At 52.0% G+C, this 25,449-nt stretch overlaps 1 protein-coding gene across 10 annotated transcripts in view; it reads right to left on the bottom strand.

Moving 5' to 3' along the window:
* LOC8063874 (sulfate transporter 4.1, chloroplastic) overlaps positions 905 to 25,449 on the bottom strand; it is a 55,269-nt gene continuing 30,724 nt past the window's right edge. For all 10 annotated transcript variants that reach the window (XM_021453103.1, XM_021453107.1, XM_021453104.1 and 7 more), the window contains 7 exons: positions 12,620 to 12,661; positions 12,235 to 12,351; positions 12,090 to 12,141; positions 1,963 to 2,101; positions 1,776 to 1,861; positions 1,533 to 1,609; positions 905 to 1,444 (listed from right to left, as the gene is read on the bottom strand). In XM_021453103.1, the coding sequence (XP_021308778.1) occupies positions 1,124 to 1,444; positions 1,533 to 1,609; positions 1,776 to 1,861; positions 1,963 to 2,101; positions 12,090 to 12,141; positions 12,235 to 12,351; positions 12,620 to 12,661 (834 nt within the window). In that variant the 3' untranslated portion in view covers positions 905 to 1,123. The remainder of the gene's footprint in view (positions 1,445 to 1,532; positions 1,610 to 1,775; positions 1,862 to 1,962; positions 2,102 to 12,089; positions 12,142 to 12,234; positions 12,352 to 12,619; positions 12,662 to 25,449) is intronic.

Genomic DNA, 25,449 nt, shown 5'->3' with positions numbered 1-25,449 from the left:
AAAGCACAAAAACGCACGAGAGAAAGCCGAAGAGGGATAGGGGAAGGAGGCGCGCTCACCACGGCGAAAATCGGGGGGCGGACACGGCTCGGTTCGGCCGGACAACGGGCGGTGGATCGCGGCAGCGCTCCGGCGGTGGTTTCTGCGCACTGCGAGCGAGAGCAGGTGCGAGGGAAGAGCGAAAAGGGGCGTGGGGTTTGCGGCTCGTGCGCGGGCGCGGCCAAAGAGGGTGAGGCGCCGGGGAGTGAACGTGAGGGAGCGGGGAGAGGAGCACACGGTTGCGGCTTCATGAGAGAGAGGCGGTTGGAGGAAAGGGATGAAGCTGACGGGTGGGCCCCGCTTGTCAGCCACCGGAGAGAGAGGAGGGGAAAGGGGTCGGCCGGCTGGGCCAAAACTGAGGGGGGGGGGGGAGAAGGGTTTTGTTTTTTTTCAACTCATTTTCAAAAGCATTTTCAATTTGAATTTTGAACAAATTTTTCTTTTGCAAAATTCACACATCACAAAATAAAATGCCATAGCATGAATGCACACACCAAAAAAAATGTTTTCTAAACTTATATTAAATTTTATTTTCCCAAAATTTATTTATTTTTTTTTCTATATTTTATGAGCACAAAATAGCAAATTAAATTATTTTTTATCTATTTCCAAAAGAGCAAAATTTAGGGTGTTACAAAGGAGCCAAACATCCATGTTCAGCCTGATGAAACGAGCCGAAATTAGACTGAGCCGGATAAAACGAGCCGAAATTATTGAGCTGGCTACATACATGCATGTGGTCCATACCCTATAAAAAGTACACATGCAAGTAGAGTCCATGCCAAAAAGCAGCCAATGAGCATGCGCGAGTAAGCTCCACGACCGCTGATACGCAAGGATTTTTTGATCTGAGCTCTCACATGTATGTTTGATAAATTTTTTTTGATAAAAATCTTCATGTGAACAAACGAGAATATCTTCTCCTTTCCTTCTACGTGTCTATATGTTATAAAAAATGATAAATAAACAGCACAGTAACAATTGTACACTTCACTTTCTTCATCACAACAAGTTAACGACATAAATAAACACATATATGTCCAAGACAGTGAGGGAGTGAGTCCATCCCGTTAAGTATTCTGTATTACACAAGGTTTTGCCGGAGCAGCGGCTGCACCTCACCATCAGCGTGCGCGTAGTCCCGTGCCTTCCATAGGTTCTTGAAGAAGCCATAGTACTTTCGATGCTGCTTCTCTGGTTTAGGAGTTGAAACAGAATCGGACAACTCACCTGATGCCTGAACAGCCAGCTTCAACGCATTTGAAGATGAATTCTGCACATGCTGTAGGCATACATGCACAGCATCATGCACTCGCACAAAGCACCACCCAGCACCTATCAAGTCAATGATGCCCGATCTAGACAACAAAAGGTGCACTTGCTGGTTTGGGTTAGCTATGGCAATCTGCAATCAGTAAAGAAAATACAGCTTCTAAACACATTTTTTACTAGTTTCTCGGTGCAACAATTTCAAATGTGCTTACGGGATCAACCTGAATATGGCGTGCTTTGTATTCTTGGTGCAAATCTTTAAGAGCTTGAACAGCACTCGAATCAATATATGTAACAGCTGCATGACCAAATATTTTATCATTTTAACAAGTGATACTGAAAGCCCTTAAGAAGCTCATAAGTTTCTTTCAGAAATGACCACTACCGAGGGGAACAATCTGATGCAGAAAGCAATGATTCACAAGCTTCTTGTAAAAAGTGCAATTAGAAAATGAAAGACTTACGGGACATCTCGAGGATAACAAAATACACCCTTCCAACATCAAGTCCCTTATTTGAACTTGGAAGATTGAGCTCATACTCACGCAACCTGACAAATTATGATTACCAGATGAACTTACATTACCTTGTAAATGATGAAAATGTATTCCTGTGTTTACACAAATGATGAAAACAGACCAACAAATTTACCTGTCTTTGATGTAGCTAATGTTGGCAAAGTAGATGGGTGCATCAATTCGAACCACTACTATCCCATTATATGTATAAGCCTCAGGGTACTGTAATGTATTCCTGTACACAGTAGTGCCAGGTAAACGGCCCAAGACAGCTGTACAAGCACAGATCAGCCCCAACCAAAGAGTTGATAATCTTCAACACAATTACGGAAATAAAAAAGTTGTCTTAAGTCAAAATTTTATAAGTTTGACTAAATAAACTTAGAAAACAACACAAATATCTATGCCAGAAAATTAGTATCATGAGATACACCATGAAGTATTTTCATAATATGCCATTTAGGCCTTGTTTAGTTCACCCCGAAATCCAAAAAGTTTTCAAGATTCCCTGTCACATCGAATCTTGCGGCACATGCATAAAGCATTAAATATAGACGAAAACAAAAACTAATCACACAGTTTGACTGTAAATCGCGAGATGAATCTTTTGACCCTAGTTAGTCTATGATTGGACAATATTTAGCACAAACAAACGAAAGTACTACAGTAGCGAAATCCAAATTTTTTTCACATCTAAACAAGGCCTTAGTTGTTACTAACCTACAAATTACAGAAGTCCAAGCACTCCAATAGTGGAGTTGGATATAGAGAGAGCCACATAGGCAATATGGGCGAGTAGTAGATGGGCCCTTATACAATTATAATAACAGAAAGAGGTGGAATGGTTCAATTGATCGTTCTGCTAGGATGGCCAGAGCTGAGTATGAGCAGTGCAGGGCACACTTTGTTACGATCTTTGGGGACTTGGCAGCACTGTCGGTTGACGTTCTGGCTGATGAGCTTGCTCGTCGCCATGAGCTCCTGATTGAGTCGTTAAAGTTTCACCGTTTGGACAGTGCTGATTACCTGCTAGTCCTCCCCAACAAAGCTACAACATCTCGTATCTTCAATGATGGGCAGCCTGTGCACTTGCCGCCATTCATGCTGGTTTTCCGACGTTGGTCCCGGCTCAGGAATGCGTCTGTGGTGGTGTTGCCCTCGCTGGTTGATGTGGAGCTGAAGGGCATTCCAGCACACGCCTGGGAACTCGAGACGGCGAAGCATCTTCTTGATGAATGGTGCTGGGTCCGTGGACTGCATCCTGATACGGTCGACTAGAGGCACTACTCTTCCTTTTGGCTCAAAGCTTGGTGCTCTCAACTGGAGTCGATCCCTGAGATCATGTTCTTGGACATCTTCGAGCCACTAGTGGTTGTCAAAGAAGTTCCCTCGACGAAGCGTGCCCTGAAATATGAAACCAAGATCGCCGTGTCTGGTGCTCTGGATGCTGGGATGGATGCGCTGTCGTCGCTGCCGTCCCCGCCGCATGATGACCCCGACCGCGGGAGGCGTTGTCGGCGGCGGTGAGATCTTGCCCCGTCGGATTTTGCTCATCATCCCAGTATCGATGGTGGAGCTCCTCGGGTCTCGGTGCTTCAACGTTTTGATTCCCGTTCGGTGTCTGGTGGGCTGGCTGCGCGTCCACTAGTGCCTGAGGCGTTGCATGCGCGGGCATCTACTTCATCCGTTGTGGGTCAGCCGGCGGATCTCGAAGATCCTGCTGCAGGCGCAGCCTCTGGTGCCCGAGGCAACGCATGCGCGGTTATTGCCTTCAACTGCCTCGGGTCGGCTAGCGTTCATTGATGATATGGCGGCACAGGTCATCATGCCATGCTTTGGGACGGTTGATTCGATCCCGGAGAAGCCAGAATTACTTTTTGGGATGTCGATCGTCAGCTTGGCTACCCCTGTGGTGTGTGAAGACCCGGTGGAAGATGGAGGCGTGCTGGCTGATGGTTTGGGCGCGAAGGCGGGCCTGGGCGCGCGGCCTGGAAGGCGGCGACGCGAAGGTGCGCGCACGGCCTGGGAAGGTGGCGACGCGAATCGCGTGCGGCGCGCGTGGCCTGGGAAGGCGGCGGCGCGAAGGAGCACACGCGGCCAATGGTGCGGTGGCGCGCTTTCTTAGAGAGAACGCACGGGCGGAGGAGAAGCAAAGCGGAAGATTAGGATCGTAATTAGGGATGATACCATGTAGAGAAACACCGCACACCCTAATCAGGGGGGGTGACCTTCATTATATAGCCTAATAGGCTAGGGTTACAGTGTACAAGGCCAATGGGCCGTATGCCCAATGTGGGCTGTTACAATATATTCTAACACTTCGCACCCCAACTCGCGAGCTCTATTTTCCATTGCAGTCACTACAGAGGTTGGAAATGGACGCAATACTCTGTTCTGGACTGATAGGTGGTTGCATGGTAGTTCTATTGAAATCTTGCACCATTGGTTTTTGCGTGTGTTCCGCCAAGAACCCGCAAGAAACAAATGGTGGCTGAAGCTCTCTCCAATCTGGAATGGCCAAGGAAGCTTATCTTGGACAGGAATTAGAGAATTCCTACAGCTTTGGGACTGCTTGCTCAATATTAATCTGACTGACCAGGAGGATTGTCACACATGGAGGCTAGATGCAAGTCGAAGCTACTCATCCAAATCATCTTATAAAGCCTTCTTCTTTGGCGCTGTAACTTTTGAACCTTGGCAAAGAATATGGAAGACTTGGGCCCCAAGTAAATGTAAAATGTTCTTATGGCTGGCTATCCAAAACAGGTGCTGGAGAGCGGATAGGCTCGCTAAGAGAGGCCTTTACCATCCAGAGAAATGTCCGTTATGCGATCAAGAAGAGGAAACAATACTTCATCTGCTAACAACATGTGTGATAGCCAGACAAGTTTGGTTTAAGCTTTTAAATCCTTTCAACCTTGCTGATTTGGTTCCTCAGATCAATGAGCGGAGTTTTGCTGATTGGTGGCGCGAGACGATAAGCAAAGTTTCTGAGCAGCACAGGAAAGGAGTGAACACCCTTATTACTTTAGGGGCCTGGAGTATTTGGAAGCATAGGAATGCTTGTGTTTTTGAGGGAATATCTCCTTCTGTCAGCACTATTTGGAGGGAACTTAAGACTGAACACAGCTTATGGTGTATGGCTGGGGCTAAGAAGCTTTTGGAGTTAGGGCTAGCTCTTGCTGACTAGATCCCTCTAGCTTTGGTCGTTTTGTAACCCGGTTCTATGTATCTGTGCCTCACTCATATTTGGTCCCCATATGAGTGAGGAGCTTGTTGGGGACCCAACTTATGTTTCATCTCTATAATATAATGAAACACAGCTCTCTTGTGTTTTCCCAAAAAGAAAAGCCTATGACAGGGTAAGCTGGGATTTTTTTGTTTGAAGTCTTAGAGTCTAGAAGGTTTTCTAGTATTTGGGTTAATTGGATTAAGCAGTTAGTCACAGGTGGGTCTTTAGGTATTTGGTTAATAGTGAGGAAAGTGCTTACTTTAAACCGGGAAAGGGTCTAAGACAAGGAGACCCACTCTCTCCCCTGCTTTTTAATTTAGTTGGTGATGCTTTCTCTAGAATGCTAGATAAGGCTGCTAGGAGTAGCTTGGTTCAAGGGGTTTTTACTGATTACAAATAGCGAGGTATCATGCCTCTCCAATATGCAGACGATACTATTTTGTTTAGTAGTGCTGAGTTTCCTCACCTGGTGAACCTTAAACATGTAATTATGTGGTTTGAACAGATCTCGGGAATGAGAGTGAATTTCCGTAAGAGTGAGCTCCTCACTCTAAATCTTGATGAAGTAGAAATTAAGAGGGCTGCTAGTATCATCAGTTGTCCTATTGGTGCTTTCACAATTAAATATTTAGGTGTGCCGCAGCATTATGATAATTTGACTAGAGAAGACTTACAGCCTTTAGTTGATAAGCTCCTTAGTAGGATAGCAGGGTGGAGGGGCAAACTTCTATCCTTGGCTGCCAGAACGTTACTGATAAAAACTTGTCTTGCTAGTATTCTCATTTATTTACTCTCTTTTATTAAATTCCCAAAGTGGGCTATTCAGATTCTCAATTCTCATATGGGGAACTGCTTATGGAATGATTTGAATGATGCACACAAATATCATTTAGCTAATTGGGAATTTGTTGCTATGAGTAAAGATTTTGGAGGTTTGGGAGTCCCCAACTTGAGAGATTCAAACATTTGTCTTCTAGCATCTTGGCTTAGGAGATATGAAAAAGACAAGAACAAGCTTTGGACAGAGATCTTAGATTTTAAGTACAATACTAAAGATCCTAATATTCTGCAAACTAGGGGTGCCTCGCCTTTTTTCAAAGGTTTCATGTGGGCGGTTCAAGCAGCTAAGATGGGATATAGGTGGGTTATTGGTAACGGTGAAAAAGTAAGGTTCTGGGAGGACAACTGGTTAGGCACTTCTAGTTTGGCTATTCAATATTGGAAGCTTTATAGATGGGTAAACGAGAAGAATAAGTCTGTTGCCAGCCTTTGGGATGGTACAGATCTTAAATGTTCCTTTAGTAGAATGGGTGATGAGAACATGTTGGAGCTTTGGGAAGAAGTTTGTCAAATTGCCTCAACAATCAATTACAGTGATGAAGAAGACTCCATGGTATGGCAGTTTTCTTCAAATGGCAGATTCAATGTTCAATCTTTCTATAAGGTAGTTAATTTCAGAGGTATCCAGCCAGTGTTCATTTCTTCCCTCTGGGATATTAAAATCCCTCCTAGAGTTCAATACTTCTTGTGGCTTCTTAGCAAGAACAAACTCCTAACTAGGGATAATTTGAGTAAACGAAGAAAAGTGGAAGATCCAACGTGTTCATTCTGTAATGAGGAGTCCATTCAACATTTGTTCTTTACTTGTGTTGTTGCGAAGCAACTTTGGCATGTTTTTTCTAAAACCTTTGACATTCATCAGTTAATAGTTTCCTTTGAAGATATTGGTAAATTTTGGTTAAGTAATAAATGCAATGGTATTTTGAATATGTTTACTTTGGCTGCAGTCTGGTGCCTCTGGAAACTTAGAAATGATTTGTGTTTTCAGAGATCGACTTGGAAGAGTATGGCTATACTCCTTTTCCAGGTAGCTGTGATGGTGGAAAAATGGAAGATCTTATACCCGGAGGAGGAGGTCATTTCTCAAAAGGTGAAGCTGTTCAAGAAAGAGGCAGCCCAGGTGCTTTGGCTTCAGTGGAGATAATGGCTGGAAAGGATTGGCTCCGGTGGGAGCAAATTCAACCTCAAGTGGTGCTCCATTGATGGTTTTGCCTTCCGGACAGTGTTGTCGACGTCCTGGTGCTACCGGGTGGTTTAAATTTGGTGTTGTCTTAGTTGTAATTTGGAGTTTTCACTTGTAAGGTGGTTGCCTTGAACTGGTGTTTTGAACTAATTTTGAACTCAGATGGTTTCCCCATCTGGAGCGCTGTAAATAAGGACATGTGGTCTGTTGACCTCTCGGTTAATAGACACAGGCTATGCCCTAGAATTCTTAAAAAAAAAAATCCTAGAAGTATGGCACTATTTAGTTGACTGGAACCAAACTCTCTGTTGGAGTATAAGTATTAGGCCCATGAGGCCCATGTATAGAACACCTTGTACCTCCCCTAGGGCTGAGCTCAATTGAGTAAGAGAGCACAAGTTTCAACATGGTATCAGGCTATGGTTTCCTCCCTCCCTCCCCTCCCCTAACGATCCAGGCGCCGCCGCCATGGCCGGCCGGCCTAATCCCCCTCCTCCCGACTACGCCCCTCCAAACTTCAGTTGGGCGCAGATCGCGGGTTCTCCGGCACCTCCGCGCGCTCCCGGCGGCGCCGCCGCAGCCCAGCGTGCTCCCAGCGCCGCCGCCGCCGCCGCCGCCCAGCGCACTCCCAGCGCCGCCGCCTGTCCCGTCGCGGGCGTGGGGGCTGGCGCGGGCGCCGCCGCCGCCCAGTGCACCCCCAGCCTGGCCGCGAGCGCGGGGGCCGGCACGGGCGCGGGCGTGGCCTTCCCCGGCGCGGGCGCGGCCTTCCCCGACGGCGGGCGCGAGCGCCACCACAGCTCTGGTCACGAGCGCGGGGGCCGGCGCGTTCCCTGGCGCAGACGTAGAAGACCAACCGTGCGCGGGCTTCCAGGACTAGCCGCCAGGCATGCCGGCACGCCGCCAGCCGCCATTGTCGGCCCTCCTGTCTTACCCCCTCCATCCTCTTCGTCCTGGGCGCAAGTAGCGGGTCCCTTCCCCCCACCGCCGCCACACGTGCGGCCGCCGTGGCTGCTGCCCTCCTGGCGGGGGCGCCGGCCGCCGTGGGCGTGGGCGTGGGCCTGGGAGCCACCCCCGTGTGCGCCGCCGCTGCTCCACGCCCTGCGGGCCTGCACCCTACCTCCGCAGCGGCCTCACTCGCCCTTACCTCAGCCGTCACTGCCTGGGCTGCCATCCACGGCAGGCCGGCCCCCTTCACCGCGACGTCATCGGCGCCTCTGCCGTCGGACGCAGCGGCTCTACGCGTGCGGGCCATGTCCGCCGTGCCTAGAGGAGCTGCGCCTCCTCCCCCGCCGGCCTACTCCTTCAGCACCACCGCCAACCCTCCGTCCGCAGCTCCTCTTGCCACGGGGCTGCGACCAGTCAGTCCTGACTGGATCGCTGACTAGGGCGCCACCTTCCACACCACGCCCGATGCGAGTCTACTCTCTTCTATCAGTCCTCCCCACCCTTCCTGTCCCTCTTCCATCATGGTCGTCAATGGCACCTGCATTCCTGTCTCCTCCGTAGGCACTGCCAGTTCCCATGACTCTTTTCATATCCCGGAAGTTGTTGTGGCTTCCGGTATGGTTCACAACCTCCTCTCTATTCGTCGCTTCACAACTGACAACTCTTGTTCGGTAGAGTTTGACCCCTCTAGCATCACTGTGCGGGATTTGGCCTCCCGGCGTCCTCTTCTCCGTTGTAACAGCACTGGGCCTCTCTACACCCTTCGTTTCCCTGTTTCCGCTACTACACCTCCTTTGCCTTCTTATTCACCCCTTCGGCATCTGCCTTCACCACCACCACCTCCACTACATGGCACCGTCACCTTGGACATCCCGGCCGCGCTGCTTTGACACAACTGAGTCGTAGTTCTGTTGTGCCTTTCCCCCACGCTCCTGATGAGCATTTGTGTCATGCATGCTAGTTGGGCCGTCATGTTAGACTTCCTTTCCCTCCCTCCTCACATGCGGCTTGCATCTTTGATCTTATCCATTGCGACCTGCAGACATCTCCTGTACTTAGCATGTCTAGCTACAAGTACCACTTGGTGGTGGTTGATCACTTCTCCTATTACTCCTGGACTTTTCCCTTGCGTGCTAAGTCTGATACATTCACCACTCTTCGCCACTTCTTTGCATGGGTGTCCACCTAGTTCGGCCTCACCATCAAGGCTGTGTAGTGTGACAACGGGCGTGAGTTTGATAACACCACCGCTCGCTCCTTCTTCCTCTCCTGTGGTGTCCAGTTGCGCATGTCGTGCCCCTACACCTCCCCTCAGAACGGCAAGGCTGAGTGCATGATTCGCACCACAAACGATGTCATGCGCACCCTTCTGTTATAGGTCTCGCTTCCCGCTCGCTTCTGGGCTGAGAGCCTCCACACCGCCACCTATCTCCTTAACCTCTTGCTCTCCATGGCTTCCCCTGCCCCCGCACCACACCACGCTCTTTTCGGTACCCCTCCCCGCTACGATCACCTTCGTGTGTTTGGGTGCGCTTGTTACTTCAACACGGCCGCCACTTCTCCTCATAAGCTGGCCCCCCATTCCACTCTCTGTCTCTTCCTTGGCTACTCCCCAGAGCATAAGGGGTACCGTTGTTTGGACCTCTCTTCTCGCCGTGTTCTCATCTCTCGCCACGTCGTGTTTGACGAGTCGGCATTCCCTTTCTCCATCACCCCCACCTCCACACCTCCGGCTGACCCAGCGGAAGCTTCCTTTTTTCCCACTGATTCGGTGGTTCCACCACAGTTTCCACTCTACCCTAGAGGTATTGCTCCGGCACGCTCTCCTGTTGGTCCCACCTCGCCCCTACTACGAGCCAGGACCCTCCTCTAGTACCTGGCACGGCAGAGGCAGCCCCGAAGCTTCCACCACCGCTACCTTTGGCTTCGCTACCTCCCGTTGTGCCCCAAGTCGCCGTCCCGATCGCGGGACCGAGCGCCCCGCCCCCACCTCCTCCCCGGTGCTCCGGCCTCGTCTACCAGCGGCGGCGAGAGCCGGCTCCGCCACTCCAGCTGGTGTCGCTGGCTCCGTTGCCGCCCTCGCCACCAGCGCCGTCGTCACAGGTGCGGGCTCTGCCATCGACTCTGCCACCTCCGGTGGAGCACCCGTCCATACCGCCCTCGGCTCCGGCCCCGATGCGCTCTCGCGCTAAGCCATCGGTGTACCACCCGCCTCAATTCACCGGGATCCTCGTCACACTCACCCCATGGTGACGAGGCAGGCGTCCCAGCCGCAGGCCCTCACCGTCGTTGCCTGCGCGACGGGGATCTCTCCGGTACCCTCTTCCGTCCACGAGGCCTTGTCAGATCCTCACTGGCGCCGCGCGATAGAAGAGGAGTACGCGGCCCTCCTCGCTAACCAGACGTGGGATCTGGTGCCCCGTCCGCCGGCCTCCAACGTCGTCACCGGCAAGTGGACCTGGACGCACAAGCGGCGTGCTGATGGTTCCTTGGAGCGCTACAAGGCTCGCTGGGTCCTCCAGGGCTTCACTTAGTGGCCCGGCATAAACTATGATGAGACCTTCAGTCCAGTGGTGAAGCCAGCTACCGTCCGCACCGTACTCTCATTGGCTCTCGAGCGCTCCTGGCCTATGCATCAGCTGGATGTCAAGAATGCCTTCCTCCATGGCACTCTGACTGAGACAGTCTACTACAATCAGCCAGACGGTTTCGTGGATTCTTCTCGTTCTGACTTGGTCTGCCGGCTCAACAAGTCTCTCTACGGTCTCAAGCAGGTGCCTCGGGGTTGCTATTCTCGGTTCGCTACCTTCCTGCATACTCTTGGGTTTACGGAGGCCAAGTCCGACACCTCACTGTTCATATACCACCACGGGGGCGAGACTGCTTACCTGCTCCTCTATGTAGATGACATTGTTCTCACCGCCTGCAGCGAGTCTCTGCTCCAGCGCATCATTGCCTCTCTCCAGAAGGAATTTGCTATGAAGGATCTTGGTGTGCTCCATCACTTCCTCGGCGTCACTATTGAGCCCCGACCTTCAGGCTTGTTCCTCCACCAGCGGCAGTTCACTTGTGACATTCTGGAGCGCGCAGGGATGACCGACTGCAAGTCCTGTTCTACCCCGGTCGATACTCAGGGCAAGCTATCAGAGGCAGAGGGTCTAATGCTTGGGCCAGAGGACTCTACCGCCTAGTGAAGTCTTGCTGGCGCGCTCCAGTACCTCACCTTCACACAACCTGACATCACCTACGCCATGCAGTAGTTATGCCTCTACATGCATGCTCCGCGGGAGCCCCACCTTACTGCTATGAAGCGGCTCCTCTGGTACCTCCGTGGCACTCTCGGCTACAGGCTCCTCCTCGACCGGTCCTTCTCTGTCGAGCTGGTTGTCTACACCGACGCTGACTGGGCAGGCTGCCCAGACACCCGCAGGTCCACCTCCGGCTATGTTGTCTTCCTGGGCGGCAACCTTGTCTCTTGGTCGTCCAAGCGACAGCCAGTGGTCTCACGCTCCAGTGCTGAGGCGGAATACCGCGCTGTTACCAACTGCGTGGCCGAGGCCGCTTGGCTCCGCCAGCTACTGGTTGAGCTTCACCGCCCCCTCGCTAGGAGCTCGCTCGTCTACTGCGACAACGTCAGCGCCGTCTATCTCTCCACCAAAACTGTGCAGCACCAACGGACCAAGCATGTGATCGACCTGCACTTCGTCCGCGACCATGTGGCCATCGGCGACGTCCGGATCCTCACGTCCCGACCACCTCACAGTTTGCGGACATCTTCACCAAGAGCCTCCCTTCCTCAACCTTCGCCGAGTTTCGCTCCAGCCTCAACGTCACCGGTGGCTAGTTGTGGCTGCGGGGGGATCCTGTGTGTTCTGCTTGTTTTCCTTCTTATCCAGTCTTGAACTCCGTTGCACCGGTAGTCCAGACTGTGGGGGGTGTTGGAGTATGAGTATTAGGCCCATGAGGCTAGGCCCATGAAGCCCATGTATGGAACACCTTTTACCTCCCCTAGGGCTAAGCCCAATTGAGTAAGAGAGCACAAGTTTCAACACTCTCATACCTATATGCGGATTTGCTGACTCATGGATCACAAAGGCCAATGAGAATGCAACCTAAAAAGAAAAACATCAGAGTTAAAAAGGGATGTTTATTTCATGTCAATGATAAATCTATGATAAGCTGAAAAAAAAGGACTTTCAATTTACCCCAACAAGGACGCCAATCTCAATGCCAAAAACCAATGTTGTGATAAATGTGATTGCCCATAAAAAGAAATCCTTCTTATCAATAGACCACAAGAAGATGGCCTCTTCATAATCTACCTGAATATTAGAACACTGATTTCCGTGAGAATTTGAATGTAAAATTGTTTAAATCACAACACAAGGATTAAATACTATGAGAAGAGATACAAAACAAACTGAGGCATTTATAATTTTATTAAGGTAACATTTTACATAACCATAAAGTCACAACAAATAGTGAAATGATAAATTTATTCTTTGCAAAAGGCATGATAGTGACAGTAGGCACCAAGACTATATGATTCAATCACAGTATGCAATAAGTAAGATGTGAAAATGCTCTTACCAAGCCAGTAACAGCAGAAATCACAATTGCAGCCAATGCACACTGGGGAAAAAAGCTGAGATTAAATTAGCATATATGTGTACTTTGGATTAAATAATTTATTTATCATAGTAAACTCTAAATGCAGAAGTTGAACATAGTATAAATTATGAACATTTACACCACAGCTGTGCAGTGAGTGCTGTTGTGGTACTATAGAAACAAAATATCTATTCATGTGGTATAAGAACCCACCTTTATGCCCCTAGTACGAAACTACAGATATGAATTGCTAGATACCTTGTTCGTTGCATATATATCCTTAAAGATATCTTTCCACCTAACTGAAGCAGGTTTCCTTAAGTTTTGATATTGTCTCTAGAGCATTTCAAGTCATTCCTACAAATGGAGAACAATACCCTAATCCTTTAAGGTCATGTTGTCTGCCTCACTAATGCAGTTATCTATCTTGAAATATTAGGGCATGGCATAGGATTTTTGAAGTGTTGTGGACGTGCCAAACATCAGCAAGCTTTGCAGCAGACAGGAAGGCGGAAGCCTGTTCGAAACCAGCCAGGCTGCACAGGTGAGTAGCACCTGAATCACCCACTGTTGTGGACGCTTTCATTGGGAAACAGTACAGCAGGAAGAAGGCGCCAGCCTCCAGTGCCTAATTTTAAGCCATAGTTATCTGTGTTAGGTATCTGTTTCTATAAGTTAGGATCTAGAGAGTGAAAATAGGAGATGGGTTAGCAGTTTGTTAGTGTTATAACTAAGGGACAGATGATTAGGGGAGTCAAGCAGAAATAGAATCATCTTGTTCAGAGCCTCCCAGGGAGGGAGAACTAGCTCTATCGCTGCTGCCATTGTTAGGTTTAGCCACTGTAATTCTCCTCTAGTTCATCAATAGAACAACCAGATTCCTAGAACTATCACCCACCCACACACACCTTGGCTAGAGGTAGAAGAAGGTGTTGAACCCAGCACACAGCACATACAAGTGCAGCAACTAAACTACCTTCTCTGTTGCAATACATAGAGTATATATATACAAGTAGTGATAGAGAATTACCAACTACATAAGGTACACTAGTACTTGGCTGATCTCAGCCCCAAGTACTCTACATGGCTGTTGTAAGCTACTACATGGTTGGCCCACTGCCATACTAGTACAGTAGATAGAGGACAGAAGAAATGACCTATTGCCAACTCCTTGCTGCAGCAAAACAAATGGAGAATGCAGCAGATTATCTTACAAGGCCATGGATGGTGAGCAAAGGTGTAGATATCTCCCTCGCTATAGTAGTGAAAGATGACGGCCCTCGTGTGCAAATTCCATAGAGTTATCTCTAGTGAATTGACGAACTGATAAGAGATTACGATAATAGAAGGGACATGAAGAACATTGTGGAGATGAAATGTAGAGCCAGTGGGTGTTGCTAGAGGTACATGACCACTGTGTGAAATTGGAATACTAGAGCTGATAGATATGTCTATTAGGAAAGTGTATATTAGGCAAGGCTATATTTAGTATGATTAGCACCTGCCATGTATTGCATTAGGAAAGTGTATATTAGGCAAGGCTATATTTAGTATGATTAGCACCTGCCATGTATTGCATGTAACCTGCCATTGCATTGGCTATATATATCAATGTCACCCCCCCACGTTGGGTGAGAGGTGTTCTCCTAATCTTTCCATCATTCTACATGGTTTCAGCCGCGATCAATTGATCCCTGATCCGACCTTCTGCTTCCGCTCCTCCTCCCCTCCACCTCTCCCAGCAGCCATGCCTGGCGACGACGACGCAGCCGCTGCTGCTGCCGCAGCCGCCGCCGCAGCTGCCAAAGCTCCACCCCAGGCTGTCATCGTCCCCCCCTACACAGCCGTCAATGTGAAAACTCACATCCCGGTGACCCTGGAGATAAACCCAACTTCACCAAGTGGGCTTCGTTCTTCCAGACTCTGTGCGGGAAATTCAGCCTCCGTCCCCACATCGACGGGCCTCCTGCCGCTGCGGATCCATTGTGGGACATCGCAGAGTGCACCGTCCGTGGCTGGATCCTCAACACCGTCGACGACTCGGTTCTCGACCTCGCCATCACCGACGAGAACCAGACTGCCCGCGAGTTGTGGGTCGCCATCGAGGGACTCTTCCGCTCCAATCGTGCGCCCCGGGCAGTCTTCCTGCTGGAGGAATTCCATTCCCTGAAGCAGGGTGATTCGTCGATCGACGAGTACTGCCAGAGGCTCAAGATCAAGGCTGCTGCCCTCCGGGACGTCGGTCACACAATCGAGGACTCCCAGCTCGTCCTCAACCTCCTCCGTGGCCTCAACCCGCGCTACACCGCCACTGCTGACGACATCGCCAACTCCACCGTGCTGCTTTCCTTCTCCAGGGCGCGCGAAATGCTCTCCCTCAAAGAGCTGCGCCTCGCCAACGATGAGAAGACCACGGCTGCATCTGCCATGGTGGCCGCCTCTGGCTCCACCTGCGGGTGCCGCCCCTCCTCTTTGGCCACTGGTGCTGCTCCCAAGAGCTTTGGGGGTGGCAAGAAGGGCAAGGGCGGCAAGAAACAGGGCAGTTGGCGCAGCCAAGGCAACGACGCTGGCTGGCAGCAGGGCAGCGGCAGTGGACAGCAATGGGGCAATCGCCCCATGAGGCCCTGGTTCTGCTACAACCCATGGGCTTTCCAGGGCGGCGTTCCTCCTCCAGGCAGCGGGTGGCAGCAGGGCAACAGCACCGGCGGCTGGCCCCCTCACGGTGATCTGGGCGAGCGCGGCCAGGGCATCATGGGCGCCAGTCCGCAGGCCCACACCGTCTTCGCTCCCCCTCCAACAGCTCCATCCGCTCCAGTGTGGGATCAGTCCGGCCTCATCGCCGCCTTGAACCAGATGGCGCTCCAGAACTCCGGCTGGGTCATGGACTCCGGTGTAGTTAATAAGCCCTGCTTCCTAAGCATTTCTTAGATAACTGTGCTAGTTAAATTTCTGTCATTAAAGGCCTTGGGTAGCCCAAGAGTTGTGCGGGTACCCAGGCAGCTAGTCTGTCTAATTAAAGCTCTAGTGAGCTGTTTGTAATCAATGCAATATCTGTCTTTCTCTATATATATGGAGACGCCTGGGGTTAGTTGCCTCAAGGCTAATCAAAATCTGTGTTACCTCTAACATTTGGTATCAAAGCTAGGTTAGACACCAGAGAGCCACGAGGCCATCTCCTCTCCTCCTCCACCCATGTCGACCTCTGCTGAGCGCGTTGCCAGACTCAAGGCTGCGCGCTTGAAGGCTGCAGAGGAAGCAGCAGCGCTGGCAGTCCAGGCAGCACAGCAGGCGGCGGCTGCTGCAGAGGCGGCAGCAAGGACGGCGCAGGAGCTGCGGGCCGAAATTGCTGCTGAGAAGGGAGAAGAAGAGGAGGAAGAGGAAGAGGAGGACTTGAGGAGCCAGAGGACTCCATCGCGGGACAGGCGCCGTTCGCAGTCACCACTGCGTAACAGAAGGCGTCGTGGCGGCGGCCGCTATGAATCACCGCAAGGCAGGGTGGTTTACCGCGACTCCGGCAGCGGCACATCATGGCCAATGCTGGACAAGACAAATTACTATGAGTGGAGCCAGACGATGAAGCTCAGGATGCAGGCGCGCGATCTCTGGGAAGCTGTCGAAGGAGGCCCAGTGCAGTACCGCGACGACAGGCGAGCCTTGGAGGTGATTGTCGCGTCTGTGCCCAAGGAGTTGGGGCTCCCGCTCCTTGACAAGGCGACAGCAAAAGAGGCATGGGATGCCATCGCTGCGACTCGAATCGGTGTGGACAGGGTCCGCCGAGCGACGTTGCAGCGGCTGCGTCGGGAGTGGGAGAACATGGATGTCAAGCCTGGCGAGCCGGTGGAGGATTTTGCCCTGCGGCTGTCAACTCTGCACCAGCAGCTTGTTCTTCATGGTGACAGGGACATCGACGAGAAGCGTGTTGTGGAGAAGTTTCTGCGCACGGTGCCTGCCAAGTACGCAGATTGTCGTCGCCATCGAGCAGTTCCTCGATTTCGAGGCGCTCTCGCTTGAGGAGGTGACAGGAAGGCTCAAGGCGGTGGATGAACGTGAAGCGCAAGCTGTGACAGAGCCGGTGTCCATTAACGGCAAGCTGCTGTACACCGAGGAGCAGTGGCGTGCGCGTTTGAAGGAGAAGCAAGGCGCAGAAGAAGCTGGCGGTTCTGGTTCAAGAACCAGCATAGCGGTGGCGGCGGACGCGGCCGTGGTGGTGGACGCGGACGAGGCAGAGGTGCTGGCCGTGGTGGCGGACGTGGAGAAGGCAAAGGCGCTGGTCGTGTTGGCCCCAACACCTGCCTCAACTGCAACCAGGAAGGCCACTGGGCACGTGAGTGTCCCCAGCCGCGCCGTGAAGATGCAGAGCGCGGCGGTGGAGGGGGAAACCGTGCTGGCCGCGGTGGTGGCAACCGTGGTGGAGGTCGTGGCGGCGGAAATCAGGCTGGGCAGCGTGGTGGGAACCAAGGAAGGCATGAGACGCGCGCCCAGTACGCTGAGTGCGATGAAGATGGTGCTCTGTTTCTGGCACATGGCTTCATCAGCCTGGAACAGAGCACGCTGGTGCACAGCTACACGGCGCAGCACGTCGAGCTCTCTGAGCCACGCGCTCGTGCCTACCTCGGCGTGGACGAAGAAGAGGTGGACAGCGGCTGGTACCTGGACTCCGGCGCGACGCATCACATGACCGGGCGCCAAGAGCTCTTTGCTGATCTGAACACTGACGTTCGAGGAACGGTCCGGTTCGGGGATGCGTCGAAGGTTGAGATCAAGGGCGTCGGGTCTATTGTTTTCCAAGCCAAGACCGGTGAGCAGAGGGTTCTTCATGGCGTCTATTTCATTCCGGCGCTGAAGAACTCTATCATAAGTCTGGGACAACTTGATGAAGGAGGGTCCAAGGTTGAGATTGATGATGGCGTGCTTCGCATTTGGGACAAGAGTCGCCGTCTGCTCGCCAAGGTACGCAGAGGGAAGAATAGGTTGTATATTCTGCATCTTGAGGCTGCACAACCTGTCTGTCTCGCGGCACGCAAGGATGAAGAGGCGTGGCAGTGGCATGAGCGTTTCGGCCATCTGCACTTCGATGCACTCCGGCGACTCAGCAAGGAGGAGATGGCGCGCGGAATGCCGGTGGTCGACCATGTTGAGCAGGTGTGTGACACCTGCGTTACCACCAAGCAGAGGCGGCGTTCCTTTCCGGCTGCAGCAGCATACCGTGCCCAGAATCAGCTTGAGCTGGTGCACGGTGACTTGTGCGGTCCGGTCACGCCAGCGACACCGGCGGGCAACCGCTATATCTTGCTGCTTGTCGATGACGCCACCCACTTTATGTGGGCTGTGCTGCTGCCATCCAAGGACGCAGCAACAGAAGCAATCAAGAAGGTTAAGGTGGCAGCAGAGGTGGAAAGCGGGCGCAAGTTGAAGGTCCTGCGCACCGACAATGGCGGTGAATTCACCGTCGCAGAGTTTACTGCATACTGCGCTGATGAAGGTATTAAACGGCATTTCAGTGCCCCTTATTCACCGCAACAGAACGGTGTTGTTGAGCGCAGGAACCAAACAGTGGTGGCCATGGCACGAGCTCTGCTCAAGCAACGCCAGATGCCCTCTCGGTTTTGGGGGGAGGCTGTGATGACGGCTGTACACATCCTGAATCGATCCCCGACGAAGGCGCTGAAGAATGTCACTCCTTATGAAGCGTGGCATGGTCGGGCACCAACAGTCGGCCACCTCAAGGTCTTTGGCTGTGTGGCTTATACCCGGCGGCTTACTCAGCTTCGCAAGCTCGATGACCGCGGAGAGGCTGGCGTGTTTATCGGGTATGCGGAAGGGGCCAAGGCATACCGTATCTATGATCCAGTGTCCCAACGCGTGCGTGTCAGCTGTGATGTGGTGTTTGACGAAGGCCGCGGCTGGGACTGGGCATCACCAGCAGTAGGCACACCAGAAGCAGCGGGCAGTGAGTTTTCTGTTGAATTCCCATGGGCAGAGGAACTCCCTGAAGCAGGAAGTTCAGCGTCGCCTTCACCATCTCCTCCGCCACATCCTGCATCGCCTGGTTTCTCTCCGGTGGATGCAGGAGAGCCTGCAGCAGAAGCAGAGGAGCCCGCAGCGGAGGCAGAGGCGCCTGCGTCACCCAGAACACCTACACCAGCTCCAGCAAGTCCTCAGGTTGAGCATGTGACTCCCCTGGAAGATGATGATGAAAGGGTGGATGCCTACCATGATGATGAAGAACTCCGCTATCGGAAGATTCATGACATTATTGGTGATCAGCCAACCCCTCCGCCAGCGCAGCGGCTGTTTGCAGAACTTAATCTCACCCATTCTGGTGAGCCTACAAGCTATGAAGAAGCCAAAGATGATCCAGATTGGCAAGCAGCGATGAAGGAGGAGCTGAGATCAGTAGAGCGGAATGGGACTTGGGAACTTGTTTCTCCCCGTCCTGGTCACCGTCCCATTTCACTAAAATGGGTGTTTAAGCTGAAGAAAGATGAACATGGAGCTGTAATTAGGCACAAGGCAAGACTTGTGGCCCGTGGTTTTGTGCAGCAGGAAGGAGTTGACTATGAAGATGCTTTTGCACCAGTTGCAAGGATGGAATCAGTGCGTGTTTTGCTTGCCTTAGCAGCACAAGAGGGATGGGCAGTACATCACATGGATGTGAAGTCTGCATTTTTGAATGGAGAACTCCAGGAGGAGGTTTATGTTACACAGCCTCCAGGTTTTGCTGTAACAGGAGAAGAGAAGAAAGTGTACAGGCTGCACAAGGCCCTGTATGGCCTGAGACAGGCTCCTCGGGCATGGAATGCCAGGCTTGACTTCACTCTCAAGCAGATGGGTTTTGAGCCGAATGTGTATGAAGCTGCTATGTACAGAAAGGGATCAGGTGACTCCTTACTGGTAATTGGAGTCTATGTTGATGATTTGATCATCACAGGAGCCAATCAGCAGAAGATTGAAGCTTTCAAGGCAAAGATGAAGCAAACCTTTGAAATGAGTGATTTAGGTCTTCTGTCCTTCTATCTGGGAGTTGAGGTGAGACAATCAGAAGGGAACATCACTCTGAAGCAAACCCATTATGCTAAGAAGATACTTGAGCTTGGTGGTATGGCAGGTTGTAATCCAGCCACCACACCCATGGAAGAAAGGCTGAAATTGAGCAAGGAAAGCACAGCAAAAGAAGTAAATCCAACTCAGTACAGAAGACTGGTTGGCAGTTTGAGATACCTAGTGCACACCAGACCAGATTTGGCTTTTGCTGTAGGGTATGTTAGCAGATTTCTGGAGAAGCCAACAACTGAACATCTTCAGGCTGTGAAAAGGATCTTGAGATACCTGGCTGGTACTCTAGATCATGGGCTTTGCTACACTAGATCAACAGGCAAAGCAAGGTTTGTGGGTTACAGTGATTCAGATTTGGCTGGAGATGTTGATTCAAGCAAAAGCACAACTGGATGTTTGTTCTTCCTTGGAACCAGCCTGGTCAGCTGGCAGTCTGTCAAACAGAGAGTTGTTGCTCTGTCTAGCTGTGAGGCTGAATATGTGGCGATGACAACTGCTGCAACCCAAGCTTTGTGGTTGTCAAGACTGTTTGCAGATTTGTTGGGAAGAAAAGTTGAAGTGGTGGAACTCAGAGTAGACAATAAGTCTGCTCTGGCTTTGGCAAAGAATCCTGTTTTCCATGACAGGAGCAAGCATATTAGAATCAAGCATCATTTCATCAGAGATTGTGTGGAAGATGGTAGCATCAAGACAGAGTTCATTCCCACTGCAGATCAGCTCGCTGATATACTGACTAAAGCTTTGGGCAAAACCAAGCTGGAAGAGATGAGGAGCAGGATTGGGATCAAGGAGATCAAGATTAATTGAAGCAGGCCTTAGGGGGAGAAATGTAGTTAATAAGCCCTGCTTCCTAAGCATTTCTTAGATAACTGTGCTAGTTAAATTTCTGTCATTAAAGGCCTTGGGTAGCCCAAGAGTTGTGCGGGTACCCAGGCAGCTAGTCTGTCTAATTAAAGCTCTAGTGAGCTGTTTGTAATCAATGCAATATCTGTCTTTCTCTATATATATGAAGGAGACGCCTGGGGTTAGTTGCCTCAAGGCTAATCAAAATCTGTGTTACCTCTAACATCCGGCGCCACCTCTCACATGCACAATTCGGATGGTATACTCCTCTCCCGTCAACCCTCTTCTATTCCATCCATCACTGTTGGCAATGGTCATCATCTTCCTGTCTCTTGCTCCGGCAGCTCCACATTACCAGGCCACGCGTCTCCCTTTTCGCTTCACAATGTTTTAGTTGTCCCCTCTCTAGTGCGCAACTTACTTTCAGTTCGCCAATTCACTCGTGACAACCATTGCACTATCGAATTTGACGCGTTTGGTTTTTCTGTTAAGGACCTGCAGACCAGACGCGTGATTCTTCGCTCCAATAGCTCCGACGGCCTCTACACCGTCCCTGCCACGCCACAGGCCAACCTCGCCATCTCCACCGACCTATGGCATCATCATCTTGGTCATCCAGGAGCTGCTGCCCTCCATTTTCTTAGACAAAATAATTCGATTTCCTGTAATAAATCAGCCCAAACTCTATGTCACTCATGTCAACTTGGCAAGCATGTGCGGCTGCCATTTGGAAATTCCAGTTCAGTTTCCTCTTTACCGTTTGAGCTTATACATTGTGATGTTTGGACATCCCCGGTCGCTAGCATTTCTGGTGCACAGTACTACCTTGTCATCCTCGATGACTTCACCCATTTTTGCTGGACCTTCCCCCTAGTCCACAAGTCCGAGGTAGCTACTCACATTACTCAGTTCTGCGCCTTCGTCCACACACAGTTTAGCGTTCCTGTCAAGGCTGTTCAGGCTGACAATGGCACTGAATTCGTCAACAATGCCCTCGCCACCTTCTTTGCCTCTAGCGGCATTCACCTACGTCTCTCCTGCCCTTACACCTCCTCTCAAAACGGCAAGGCTGAACGCATCATCCGTTCCCTGAACGACATATGCCGCACGCTGCTCATCCACGCTCACATGGCACCTAAATACTGGGCAGAGGCACTAGCTACAGCCACATATCTCATCAATAGGCGCCCCTGTTCAGCCATTCAGCATCATGTTCCTTATGAGCAACTCTTCCGGCAACCCCCAGACTACACCATTCTCCGTGTCTTCGGTTGCCTCTGCTATCCTAACCTCACCGCCACTTCCAAACACAAACTGTCCCCTCGTTCCACAGCTTGTGTCTTTCTCGGATATCCCTCCTCACACAAGGGGTATCGGTGTCTCGACCTCACAACTAAACGGATCATCTCCCGTCATGTTGACTTCGATGAGACGCAATTTCCGTTCAGTACTAACCCTCCCAGTGTGCTGCCAAGCTCTCTGGACTTTCTTCTTACAGGTCCTCCTGCACCGGTGCCTCGTACTACTGCCACGCCGCCACCAGCTGATGCTGCGCAGCCACAAAATAGTGGTCATTTGGAGGAGCTTGCTGAGGACCCACCTATTCTACAGATTGGCCCGGTCCTTGCCCCTGCCCCGGCTGGTCCTGCTCCAGCCGGCCCTCCACCTCTACGAGTCTACACTCGGCGGCGTGCTGGCACTTCTGCACCAGCCCCTGCGACAGCCGCTGCACCACCTTCTCCACCGGTGTGGAGCAGGCGCCTGTTGTCCTTGTACAGCCGGCCTCTACTCCAGTTGTGGTGCTGTCGACGAAAGCTAGTCGGCAGTCTACCTTGGGGTATACCCACGGTAGTAGTTTATCGGTAGACGGTGCGTAAGCTACGAACTCGATGGTGACGCAAGACACAGACAAGGTTTTTATCCAGGTTCGGCCGCCGTGTGGGTGTAATACCTACGTCCTGCGTCTGATTGTATTGGATTGTGTTGAGATGAATTGAATATGATCTGTCCTCTAGGGGACCCCTGCCACTCCTTATATATCCTGAAGGGACAGAGTTACAAGCAAAGTATCCTATTTGGTACAATATCTTGTAGCCTTGCGGTGCACGCCGACCAGTCGTGCGCCGCACGTCTTCATCCTGTGGGCCGAGCCACCCTGATGGTGCGGCCCATATAGGCCCATGAGAGTTTAGGGGTTTATACCCCACAGGTGCCTTCCCCGCCTCCTTCGCCGCCTCCTACATCGAGCCGGCCGGTGACGCGCTTCCAGACCGGCTCGCTGAATCCTGTTGCTCGTTATGGCTTCCCAATAGCTGCTCACGTCGCTACCTCCTCCACTACCTCGCCCATTCCCCGTGACTACAGAGGGGCCCTTGCTGACCCTCAGTGGCGCGCGGCTATGGCTGAGGAGTACAAGGCTCTCGTCGACAACAACACGTGGCGCCTCGTCTCCCGGCCTCCCGGCGCCAATGTCGTCACCGGCAAGTGGATCTTCAGGCACAAGTTCCACTCTGACGGCACGCTGGCTCGCCATAAGGCTCGCTGGTTGTCCGCGGCTTCACCCAGCAACATGGCATCGACTACGACGAGACGTTCAGCCCGGTCGTCAAGCCTGCCACGATTCGGGTCGTCCTCAGCATCGGTGGCCTATCCACCAGCTGGACGTGAAGAATGCATTTCTTCATGGTCACCTGCACGAGACCGTCTACTGTCAGCAGCCCCCCGGCTTCGTTGACCCGACGCGCCCCGACGCCGTCTGTCTTCTTCAGCGCTCCCTCTACGGCCTCAAGCAGGCCCCGCGGGCGTGGCACCAGCGCTTCGCCACGTACGTTCGACAGCTCGGCTTTGTCGCTTCTGCCACCGACACCTCCCTCTTTGTCTACACTGAGGGCGGCGCCAGTGCCTACTTGCTGCTCTACGTCGACGACATCGTCCTCACGGCTTCCTTGGATGCTCTGCTCCGCCGCATCATCGATCGCCTTCACTCTGAGTTCGCAATGACAGACCTTGGGGAGCTCCATCACTTCCTAGGGATCTCTGTCACTCGCTCCTTCGACGGGCTCTTCCTTAGCCAAAGGCAGTACGCGGTGGATCTTCTACAGAAGGCGGGCATGGCCGAGTGTCACTCGACATCGACACCTGTCGACTCTCGTGCCAAGCTCTCTGCCACGGAGGGCGCTCCCGTCGCCGACCCCAGCGCGTACCGGAGTCTCCCCGGCTCACTTTAGTACTTGACGCTCACTCGCCCCGACATGGCGTACGCTGTGTAGCAGGTGTCCCTCTTCATGCATGATCCGCGCGAAGCTCACCTTGCGCTGATCACCGGGCTGGCCTCCACATCAACGGTATGTGAAGGGCACACTGTCGGCTGGCCTCCACATCGGCACTGGACCTGTCGACAAGCTGATTGCCTACTCCGACGCTGACTGGGCAGGGTGCCCCGACTCCCGCCGTTCCACTTTAGGCTTCTGCGTCTTCCTCGGCGACAGCTTGGTGTCTTGGTCGTCCAAACGGCAAACCACAATGTCCCGGTCCAGTGCGGAGGCTGAGTACCGAGCTGTTGCTCATGTGGTCGCAGAGTGCTGTTGGCTTCGACAGCTTCTTCAGGAACTTCATGTTCCCTTGAAGGTCGCCACAGTTGTCTACTGTGACAACGTCAGCGCTGTCTATATGACAGCAAACCCAGTCCACCATCGTCGTACCAAGCACATTGAGATCGACATCCATTTTGTCCGTGAAAAGGTGGCTCTCGGCGAGGTTCGCGTTCTCCATGTGCCCTCCAAGTATCAGTTCGCCGATATCATGACCAAGGGGCTGCCGATTCAGCTCTTTGAGGATTTTCGGTCCAGTGTGTGCATCCGGCATCCTGACGCTTCGACTGAGGCGGGCTGATAGATGTCTATTAGGAAAGTGTATATTAGGCAAGGCTATATTTAGTATGATTAGCACCTGCCATGTATTGCATTAGGAAAGTGTATATTAGGCAAGGCTATATTTAGTATGATTAGCACCTGCCATGTATTGCATGTAACCTGCCATTGCATTGGCTATATATATCAATGTCACCCCCCCACGTTGGGTGAGAGGTGTTCTCCTAATCTTTCCATCATTCTACAAGAGCCATTCTCCATTCCCAGTCATGGAGTACGAGAAAGGAGACGAAGAGGGGTGCTGACATCATCGGGTTTCATATGTAGGGAGGCGCTGGAGTCAACCACCAGCCTATTGTTGCCGACCTGTAGGTTGTTCATGCAGCTATAAGGCTGGCGCTGTCCCACGAAGACTGAGCACCAATGGGAATCGACGGTTGTGACTAGTAGAGAGGAGCAGCAGTGGCCCTGGACCATGGGGTCCAGGGCCAGTGGGAAGACGACTAGACCACTGGGCAGTGCTCCAACCACTAGGAACTGACACTGTCTAACTGCCTGAGTCAAAGCAGATTCATGGGCCAGATGGTGGTTGGGGTCGACTATAGCCTCCCTGGCCGGCCTGACCAGAAACATTGCTTTTCTTCTACTGCTTCTTGTTGGAGCAGCCGCCATGACATGCGGTCCCCTTGCAAAGTGGCAACAATCATTTGGTAGTGGAGAGCAGCACGAAGTCAGCTTCGGCCTTGGTGGAGGTGGCAAGGCGCATCTTCTCACACAGCAGGATGTCGCTGGTAGAGGCGAAGTTGGGGAGGATGGTCGATATTGCAATGGCGGTGGCCGCAGAGGCCACCGTCTTGTTCAGACCTGCATTTTTTCTTGACAAGTTTGGTCTCTGGTTTTGCAGCAGTTGGGGCTGTTGCAGCTGGCACCACAGCCTTCTGTGACTCGTTTCTCAGGTTGGTGGAAAAGATCTACTGCTGCTATCCCCTAGGAAGCGCATAAAGGCCTCAATTCCTTGATAATCTTGGTTGCTTGGGAGAT

Source organism: Sorghum bicolor, chromosome 2 (assembly GCF_000003195.3).
Source record: "Sorghum bicolor cultivar BTx623 chromosome 2, Sorghum_bicolor_NCBIv3, whole genome shotgun sequence".
Taxonomy (NCBI): Eukaryota; Viridiplantae; Streptophyta; class Magnoliopsida; order Poales; family Poaceae; genus Sorghum; species Sorghum bicolor.
Note: the sequence above shows the minus strand (reverse complement) of the source record. Positions and strands in the feature narration are given on the sequence as shown.